Source organism: Phoxinus phoxinus (assembly GCF_949152265.1).
Source record: "Phoxinus phoxinus genome assembly, chromosome: 19".
Classification (NCBI taxonomy): domain Eukaryota; kingdom Metazoa; phylum Chordata; class Actinopteri; order Cypriniformes; family Leuciscidae; genus Phoxinus; species Phoxinus phoxinus.
In genome coordinates, this window is record NC_136894.1 from 26,834,480 (window position 1) to 26,845,053 (window position 10,574).

At 36.1% G+C, this 10,574-nt stretch overlaps 1 protein-coding gene and 1 long non-coding RNA gene across 3 annotated transcripts in view; one reads left to right on the forward strand and one right to left on the reverse strand.

Annotated features, from left to right (window-relative positions):
• LOC306986670 overlaps positions 1 to 10,574 on the forward strand; it is a 392,716-nt gene that overhangs the window by 285,312 nt on the left and 96,830 nt on the right. The window lies entirely within an intron of this gene.
• On the reverse strand, positions 1,320 to 10,029 carry stard3 (StAR related lipid transfer domain containing 3). Of its 2 annotated transcripts, none has more exons than XM_079591739.1 (15): positions 9,883 to 10,029; positions 8,457 to 8,704; positions 7,957 to 8,034; positions 7,309 to 7,386; positions 6,482 to 6,535; positions 6,173 to 6,290; positions 5,343 to 5,444; positions 5,203 to 5,258; positions 4,459 to 4,551; positions 4,316 to 4,378; positions 4,130 to 4,225; positions 3,590 to 3,669; positions 3,281 to 3,385; positions 3,111 to 3,204; positions 1,320 to 2,931 (listed from the first exon to the last, which is right to left on the reverse strand). In XM_079591739.1, exons 2-15 carry the CDS (start codon positions 8,676 to 8,678, stop codon positions 2,824 to 2,826), a joined length of 1,347 nt encoding a protein of 448 aa, XP_079447865.1. In that variant the 5' UTR covers positions 8,679 to 8,704; positions 9,883 to 10,029; the 3' UTR covers positions 1,320 to 2,823. The 2 variants fall into 2 exon arrangements, with proteins under 2 accessions (XP_079447865.1, XP_079447866.1); XM_079591740.1 differs by having other exon boundaries at positions 9,762 to 9,919.

The following is a 10,574-nucleotide window of genomic DNA, read 5'->3' on the forward strand; positions in this document are numbered from 1 at the left end:
CATTGCACTACTATGGCAGCGTAGGGGATTTGTTGTGCCCAGGAGTAAAACAAAAAGACATGAACTTTCTTTTATTCCACGTGCTCTTAAATTGTTTTATAAATAACTTACAGGTTTTATTGTATGAAGCCTGATGTATTTCAGGTTTTTCTGTGCATCTGTTTTACGCCACCTGCTTATTTGTTTTATTTTTAAATCAGGTACATAAGGTTGTCTTGTAAAATCAAGGTTTGGCATGATGTCTCTTTAGAAATACAAGACAAATACTACATGCACAAATGTTTGTTTTGTCAGGTGTCATTTATCATAAAAATGTTGTGTATTTCAGTTGCAGGTTGGTAGCCTACTCACAAAAATCCAGAACTAAACAGACACTTATGCTTTTCGCTATGGATGTTCAAGATGTGTCATTTAATTTTACAGTCCTTGAGGACTAACAAACACTTCACATCCCCTATTGCATCTTTTTGGTTTGATCAGTGTGGGAAGTTTTCTTCTCAAATGTGGATTTTTGTCAAATTCCAAGTGAGACAATCCTCCAAATGTGTACAAGTATCACATGAATAAACGAAATTCCAAACCTCAGAATTTATGAGAGGGAAAGAGGGAAATAGAGAAGCGTTTGATGTGTGACACTCATGTGAGAGGCTCATAGGCTGTGTGCTATCACATGGGGGACGGAGCACAACTCACTCTGCCAGGGGCTGTTAACTGAAAATACATAGTACAAATAATCATCCTTGTGATTATGTCAGGGTGTTTTTAAAGAAAGAGAAGAGAAAATAGAATTACCACAGAGTTATAGCTATTATTTCTAGCATATTTATGATTATTAACCGCATTTCCTTATTTTGTCGCTTTGGGTAAGAGTGTCAATTAAATGAATCAATGTAATTCTGAACCTTTTGGACACTATAAGCTACACTTTCAAAAGGTCTGAATGTCATTGCATTAGATAAAATATACAAACAAATAGCATTTATTTCAAATAAAGATGTCATGAGAACAATGTTCAAGCAAATCATTTTACAACATTTTTATCTTTAGGTTTTATATGATAAAATATCAGATATATAGTTTTTTTTTTTTTTAAAGTGTTGTGAACTGAAATCATAATTGATTTATTATTTATTTAGAATCGGTCAAAGAGTTCCATTACAGCTGTTGCTTATATATTTTTTTAATAATATTTATATATATATAATTTTATAAATAAAAAAAGTTGGAAGTGGAAACTTGAATGACTTGTCCAACTGGGGCATCCAAAAATCCAATTTTGGGTTTTGATTAACAATAAATGTGAAACAAATAACAGACATCATGTATAAACTGTTTGTTAGTTTTATTAAATGTTGATTATTGAATTCAGCAGAAACTCTGATTTTTGAATTACATGACAAAATTCTGTATAGCTTCATATTACTGTAAATCAGTATAAAAATAACATTCACACAGAACCTGAATTGAATGAATTCAAGTGAACTGCAAAAGGCTCTGCACAAATAAATGTGGTTACAGTCTGTAGATGCCAAAAAAGATGTACAGTCAGATACAAAATAAATCTAAATAACATAAGCAATCCTGAACATGTGATTTCAGTGAGGGAAACGGCAACAAAGGCACACAAGTACAAACAAATACGGCTGCAAAACAAGAACAAGACTGTTTAAAAAGATCAACATCATTCACAACATCACTGTTAAACTGACCTAAACATGCCGTCCCTTAAAAGGAAGCCCAATACTCTGTAAGAGTGTCTTTTCTCTCCATTAAAAGCAAAAAATTTTTTTTGCTTGCTTCAAGGCAACTATTCATGAAGGTCACATTCACATTTTATAAGCGGCATTTATATTAGTGGCAATACTAATCAAACAACTGGTGACTATGATTTATTTCCGGTTTCAAATGTTTATAAAATGCTATGCCCTGTATAAATGTGGGAAACATGAGTGTATAACCAATACAAATCTGACAATTATGCTCTGTGTGAAAATAAACTGACATGCAACTCCGAAAGAAGAGAAATAAATGCAAATTTCAATAAAAGGACCATTACATTCATTTCAGATTGATTTTATAGAATAAAACCAAGCACAAATGTTTGCTTCAATATTTTGTGTTGTTGTTGTAGCAGCAGAAATTTGTATGCATGCTACAAGTATTTTGGTACTAGTTAACCGGTTAATGTTGATTTAAGACATAACTGCATAATCAAACTCTTAACCGTATGCATTATTAGACAGAAGGATCATATACATAGCAGACCGCTGATCTACACTACAGATTAACTTTTAATAATCTAACGCAGCAATGTTTGGCCACAAGAGCCAATTGAAAACCATAATAAGACCTCAAACAATAATATATATTAGTATGAATGTGTGTGCATGAACGATTAAGGCACAAGTAAACGCAGAATGAGAAACCGCAGCGGATTTGGCTCAGAATATTGTATAGAAACAATCCTAGCCTTCAGTCATGTTCACTAGGGGGACAACAGTGGTTTTAGGCACAGCTGAATAACACATACATTTCCCCTTACACACCACACAACTTCCTGTGCATGTTTCTAGCTCTTGAGTGATTTGACAGTATGGGTTCAGCCTCATGTCAATGTGCTGTAGTAGTACGTCTATATCAGCTTTAACTTCAGTATAAAGTGCAGCCAAACACTGAGACAGCTTGTAACAACCTTCCACCAGTCAAATGTAAAGCTGTATCTCCTCATGACAACTGTAGTTTACAGGAGAATGAATATGGCGCAGTGTAATTTGAAGTTACCACAATGTAAACTGTGGCTGGATAAAGAGTCAAAGCCGGAGATCACCGGTAGGAAACGTGGACATCATTTATACGCTGCCTGAGATGAGACATGAACTCAAACATGGTGGCGGCCAGTGACTGGTGGATGAGGTAACGTGGAAGGCGACCCTGTAAGAAGAATGGAATGACGTTAAATACTTGGGGTCAGAGATCTAAACAACCCCTTAACCTCAAATATGCACAACACTAATAGTGATGCTTGCATTTGCAAACTATTAAAAACATGAATTATTTGAATACGTTTAAATTGCTTAAATGTACAAACTGGTGGTGCATGAAGCTCTTACCTTAAGGTCTGTATTGAGAACCCAGATGAAGGTGCAAACTGAAGGATTACTGTTGGATTTCAACACAACAAATCCACCAGGACCGTTTTCCCCTCTGAGAGAGAGAGAGATAGTTTGATTTACAGCTTAAAATATGTTCTGCATTTGAATAGGCTGAGGACACGACAGACCTGACGTAGCGACTCTGAGGAGGTTTGTTGATGTAATTGGTCGCCATTCCTGCAGAAATGTAGCAGTCTCGCCTGCGCTCCACCCGACGAACATTTATAAAGTCCCTGAATGTCAAAAACGAGAAAGAGACACTGTTTGAATCCTTTGAATACCAGTATAAATGATCACATCATGACTATGTATTGAAAATATATACGTTCTAAAAGGAAACTCTACATCGCAGTGTGAATACTGCAGCCTGTTAATATGAAGTGCATGTAAAACAGGCCTAAGCTTTTTGACACCCATTGAGAAGCAAAAACAGCCACCTGGGAGACACGACACCTCCAGCAGCTCCTGCAGATACATCATATGACACCATTGTGTTGTCATCCACTCTCTGTAAAATCTATGGGCAGATCAGAGGAGGGAACCGAGAGAACGTTGATTATAATCTTAATCCATTCAACATAAACATTTTTTTTGTAGCTTCTTATAGTTTCCATTTAGTTCTCCATTATGCAATGACATCCAGCGACTAACAAATCATTTAATCGGACAACACATGAGATTGGATCAGCATCAGCCATCACTGGAATAAATGACACTTTAAAATATATTTTAAAAAAATATTTTAAATTGTAATATTTATTAAATTGTTACATTACACTATCAAATAAATGCAGCTTTGGTGGGACTGCTTTCAGAAACAATAAGTCTTACCAACCCCAAACCCTTTGAATGGTGGTGACCTAATGTTTTTTTGTACATTTTGATGTGTACATGTGTCTTTTCAGGATTAACACATGCCTCACACCCACGTGTGTTTCAGCTGTCTTTAACGGAGGAGTCTGAGAGTGCACGTGTACCTGACAAACAGACACGGTTCTGTTCCACTGCACCATCTTCTCTGGCTGCAAAATGACCTCCTGATACACCAGCTCTGCAGAACACTGCAAGAGTGCCTACAACACGCCAAACACAGGTACGTAACTGATTCTGTATACATGTAGAAACATGGAGTAAGAAGGCTCATAATATATTAGGCATCATACCTTTAAAATAAATGTCTTCCCATGGAATGGGATTTCAAGTGTGTATACTGCATCTCCCTGCTCCTAAGAATGAAAAAGTTTCATATTAAGCCAATCACAAAACCATTAGCAAATAAATACTGCAAGCATGGACGTGTACATACATTTGTCTTCTCAAACTTCCAGTTTTCCTCTTGTGTCAGTATCTGTTCCACCACTGCCATGGCCTCCCGTCCCTGTCGTACAAACTCTTTGTCCTAAAAACAAGTGAATACAGAATTAACTGCGGTGTTTCCCGTACAACGATGTAATTCACTGGTCAACTACCATAGTACGCTGCATCGTTGGAGAAAACTAACCAACTAGTCACAACACTTTTTACCGACACTGTAGTAACATGGTTTCATTCATTCACTTTTACATCATACTTCAGAGTTCCCTTGCGAATTTACGCACATGCGCACTCTTCAAAAAAGGCGCTGATTGTTGACAAGGTAAATTATATAGATAACAAAATATTTATGCTCCTAGTTGTTTCGAACACGGAAGTGTGATAGAGGCCTAGTGTGCCCAAGAGCATGATCTGTTTAAGTCCACATGTGATTTAACAAGAAACTATGCTTTTAACCACATCTCGAGAGCTGTAGTTCCCACCACACAAGTTTGGGACACTGTTTGGGAATATTAATTGGAACTATGGTTTCGTGAAATGGCAAACCGTTGAATTATGTTTGTAACGACGGAACTTGCGAGCACCGTTGGCTAACGATGCTTTCAGGAAATGCACCCCAGCTTTGCTTATGAAATAAGTGGTTCTTATTACTTTTAGAAGGACAGAAATTGGGTCATTTTCAGATATTTCTTCCATGCAAACATAATGAAAAGAAAGAAAACAATCATGTGTATACTTGATCAGTTACTGCTCTCCGGCCGAGACCCTCTTCATCAAGATCATCCTCAGAACCTACAGGACAAACACAAACATTAGGCAGGAAATAAAGCAAAAACAGACATTGAGTCACATTCGAATGAAAGCGAATGGCTCTACCTGCCAGGGACTCCGGCGGGGAGTAAAACTGTCCGTCAGACACGGCTCTAGGAGTGATCAGAGGGGCCGGCTCACACGCCGCATTTACCGCTGCCAGATACACTGCAGGAGACGAGGAAATGACAGACCATCAATGTAGCGCACTTCCTATCCTACAAAGACTTTCCCAAACATCAGTGACAGTCATAGTGTGCATCACCAAATCAAAGTAGAAGCAAGTTTCCCTTCCCAAATCTTAAAGTAATGTGACTTTTAAGTGACCACATGACTATTAAAATGACATATCAAAGGAAAAAGGTTCTTTCTTCCTGTTTTAAGAAGCCTTGCACTATGTAGTCACTCAAGTTCCCCAGTCCACCCACAACTAATAAGCAAATCTGCTCGCTCAGAACCATCAAATATATGATTATCCACATTTACATAATAATAATGTTCAGTATTATTACACGTCTCGGACATTTTTACTAATTTAATTTGGAAAAGGTCAGCCAATCATAATATTATGCAATTCATACGTCAGCTAAAGTTACAGATGCTAAAAGCTTTGACTTCAAACTGCTTATTTCTAAAAGCCTTAGAGAGAGTGGAAAATTATCATGAAAAAACAAACAAATTATGAAGCCTTTAGGGGATTTGCCTGAAATAAAATAAATGTAAGATCAGGGAAAAAAAATAAATAACCTGCCATCCACTGTCTGCTATTTTCAAACATGTAATATTTCAGCTTAAAAGGATGCTTTTATGACCAACATGAATAAACAAAGTCTTTTATTTTGACCGATGTGTGTATATTCAACACAGCCCTGAATATTTGTATGAAAAATTCTCACCTCTCTCGTCCTCTGCTTCCTGTGTGAGCACTTTGAAATCCAGGAACCAGGTTTCCAACCATGCCAACACAAACGAGGTGATGGGAAGAACGTAGCCAAAAGCATTCTGACTAAACAACTGAGAAAACAAGAGACAACTATGACCTCCTGCACCTATTTATATTATTACAGCAATGTAATAAAACATATAAAACTTCAGAGAGCTGTTAGTGGTTCATCTGAGGAACAAAGCAGACAATGAGACTTCACTTCATATAATTTAAGCATTGAAATAGATTGGCTAGGAAGATAAAACATTAACTATCTTACATCTGATATGATGACTTTGGCAATGAGGAAGGAGCTGGTCACCAAAGTAGTGATCTGAGATCAGAGAAAGAACAAAAGACAATGATCATATCTAAACCTGTAAAAGTATAAAATGTGTGTGTGTGTGTGTGTGTGTGTGTGTGTGTGATATATATATAAAGTTTGGAAACATTACTATTTTGAAAAAAGTATTTTCTGTTCATCGAGGCTGCATATATTTGAACAAAAATACAGAAAAAACAGTAATATTGTAAAATATGATTACAATTTAAAATAATGGTTTTCTATTTGAATATACTTTAAAATATAATTCATTTCTGTGAAGCAAAGCTGAATTTTAATCAGCCATTACTCCATTCTTCAGTGTCACATGATCCTTCAGAAATCATTCTAATCTATTAAAACAGAAAATCATTATTTTAAATTGTAATAATATTTCACAATATTATTGCGTTTCCAGTATTTTTGATCAAATAAATGCAGCCTTGATGAGCAGAAGAGACTTCTTTCAAAAACATTAAAAAAAGTTATGTTTCCATACTTTTGACCAGTACTGTAGATACACACACTCAAGTTGAGTTCACACACACACACACACACACACACACACACACACACACACACACACACACACACACACACACACACACACACACACACACACACACACACACACACACACACACACACACACACACACACACACACACACACACACACACACACATATAATTATATACATTACAAATATATATAATAAATATATTATATTGCATAAAAATAAAGAAATACTGAGATGTTTATAGGCTGCGGTTGGTCTTTCTTACCGCAATGACCCACCAGTGTCTCAATTTAAATGCAGCATATCCAAGCTGCAAACACAGAAATCTAAACACAGCTAAAAGCTGAGCGGGAACAAGCAAAGGAGAAAAAGAAAGAGATTATTGCTATGTAAAGTAAATTTAACAATGACTGTTCAGTGCTGATCCTTTAGAAAGATAGTAAATATCAGAGTTTTGACATTTTTATAGGATGCCATCACTTTTTTCGTTGCAGATATGAGAACAGCTTCAATGCAAAAAAGGCCTTTTTTTAACCCAAAATTCACCCAGAATTCATTTGTACATGCTGTACAGGACGAGCACTTTTTAAAGTACAATCTGTTGATGTCACATGCTAAAGTGACAGTAACAAGAAAGCAACTGTATGAATCTCAATTTCTCACACCTCCTGATATACAAGCTTTAAGTAAACAGACTAACACTTTAAAATAATAATACAAAAACTGGGACAGTTTAATGATTGACACATTTTATACAGTTAAGTGTTTGTTTGTGTGTTTGACTGAACTGAATAGCATGGAAGAGAGATATATCAGATCAACAGTGAAGAGAACTCCGTTTAAAGCCAATACAAAAATATACCACATTTTATTATGGTTCACTAGGTAACAAATCATTGGGACTCATACTTACAAATATATCAAAGAAAGATGACTTGAAGTTGTAGAGAACGACCTCATTCTCAAGACTGGTCCATATACTCTTACTGATCTGAGACACAGACAGAAAAACAGATCAAACTTACCATGTTCAAAAACAAAACAAACACTTTAAACTGCACATGATGTACTATTTTATATCACACGCCAAAGATACATTTAAAATGAGTAAAAACATTTTAATTTATACAAGGTTTTATTTCCATATATTTAATAAAATATTGAAATAAATATTTCATATATTTTATATAAATGAATACACATATACACACATCTCTATTAACTTAACTAAATATGGTTAAAAATAATATGCTAATTTTGCATTCATCAGAGGAAGTGAAACAGGCACGTACAATCAACCGTAAACATGACCCCAAATTATAATAGATGAAGTAAAAAAAGGGAAGTACAAACTGAAAAAAACGATTAGCACTGGGCAAGAAGACAATTTGGAAGCACAAAATAAAAACCTACATTTAATTCAATGATCCAGAGCAGAGTGATGAAGAGGAGGTCAAACGTAACAAAGAGGCAGAAGGTTCGGCGGACGTCTGAGAAGGCTTTCCTCTCTCCCGGGGGCAGCGGGGAGTAGTAAGGGGAGGGAAGGGAGAGGGACGCCTGGGAATACGAGGCGTTCAAAGAAGCAATGGCTGGAAGACTTCCCTCCAACTCGCTGTAGCCCACGCCGCTCCGCATACCTACATGCAGTTGGGGCGCATCACCTGAACCAGAGAAGAAAAGATGATGAACAGTCAAACAAAGAGACATGCCTTATCTGGCTTTCATGCAACATACTGCCATTATACACAAACTGAAAGAACAGTGATCAAACAACATTCAGGACTACATGATCTAATCAAGCAGCCTTTGACCAACTTTTAGAGCTGGTCTAAAGTCATGGCCAAGCAAAAATACAACAAATTACTATTTGTAAGTCTATAAATGTACTACATATATGCTTACATTTTGTATGTCAATCAAAATAAGGATGCCTATTTGACAGACTTGCGTCGCACATGTTGCACTGAACTGTATTTTATTTTTTTAAGTTATTTCGATCATATTTCAAGCAATTAAAAACCATCAAGGCGAACAGTGCGAATCAGAAGTGTCTTGGCTTTAATATGTATCGGCGAAATTTTCTTAGTGGGCCGATAACGGTAACATAAAAAATGGAACATATATATCGGCCGATACCAATATAGCCTTTAAAATTTTATGTTTAAGTTACATTTTGAATATAAAATTGCTTAAACATACAAAAAAATTAACATTTGTGGTAAAATAAGTGAAAATGCTGGAATGGCAACTCTAAAGATAATTATAGCTCATTCCAATCTAACCTGATCTCTCTGCCATACTTCTGATACCCATTTTATACTTACATACTTAATTTACATATGACTGCAGCCAGGTAAGGTGATTAAACAGAGACCTTTTAACTTGCAGTACTAGATAGCACTATCTTCCCTGTTTGTCTAAAGAATATGAATAAATATATTAAGCCAAAATACAGTTTATTACAGTTATTGATTCTGCACTGCCATCATGAATGCAGTTACCCCGTTTGTGCCAATGGGAATAACAAGCTTTAAAACACATTTCACTGTAAAAATCTGTCCCCAATAAACAACCATTCGTTAACAAATACTCGATATTCAGAAAAGACGTAATTAATATTCACGAGTAGTATATTTACACTTATAGTGTAGGCTATAGCACGAATAGCGGAGCATAAACAAGCTTGTAGCCCTAAACTTAAATACTTAACTTACTGACCTCTCTAATGCAACTCGGCGTTAACAGTTGAAAAAAGTTTGTCATTTATAAGCACCAAAACTGCTGTTACTAAAAATAAAATAAAAACAGCCGAGAGAGACAGAGCGAAGGCGAAACTCACCAAAATCAGCGCATCACTCATTATCAGCCTGATGCTCTTCCGCGATTACAACCGGATGTGAGAGAACGTCACATCCGCCAGCTGATCGGCATCGGCTCTCTGGTACGTGCTTGAAGGCTTGAATGAAGAGTGAAGCCAGAGATGGTCGGTGAAGTAGTAGGTGATGCAGTATTTTGTATATGCAGTGCACATTTATTATATATAAATCATATTTTATATACATATTGCTTTCAAATTGCGTGCTATAATGTCATTCAAAAAATAGTTTTGAGGGGAGGAAACGTCGCAATTACCTTTTTTATTCTATATATATATTTATGAGATTTAAAACATACTTTTAAATAAATGATAACGAAATTGTATTGTATAAAAAGTGAAGGACTTTTGTACTTTCAGTTTTAGTTCTCTCGATTATGATTTCTGCTGAATGGATGGCCTCATTCTCACCACAACAACACGAGGCGGTGTCTGCAAACTTTGTAGTTTTTTTTTCTTAAATATGTTATTGGTCTGATCTAGTTTTAGAATTTCCCACAGTTAGTTGCAGTGGCAGAGCATAATGCCACTGAGTTTCATTTCCTCTGTCTATCACATCATGCTCTCATAACTCACGATAAAACACAGATCCCTATAGCTATCTCAAGGTCACATGTCCTGTGCAGCCCAACAATGGCAAACACAGGGACCTTTCC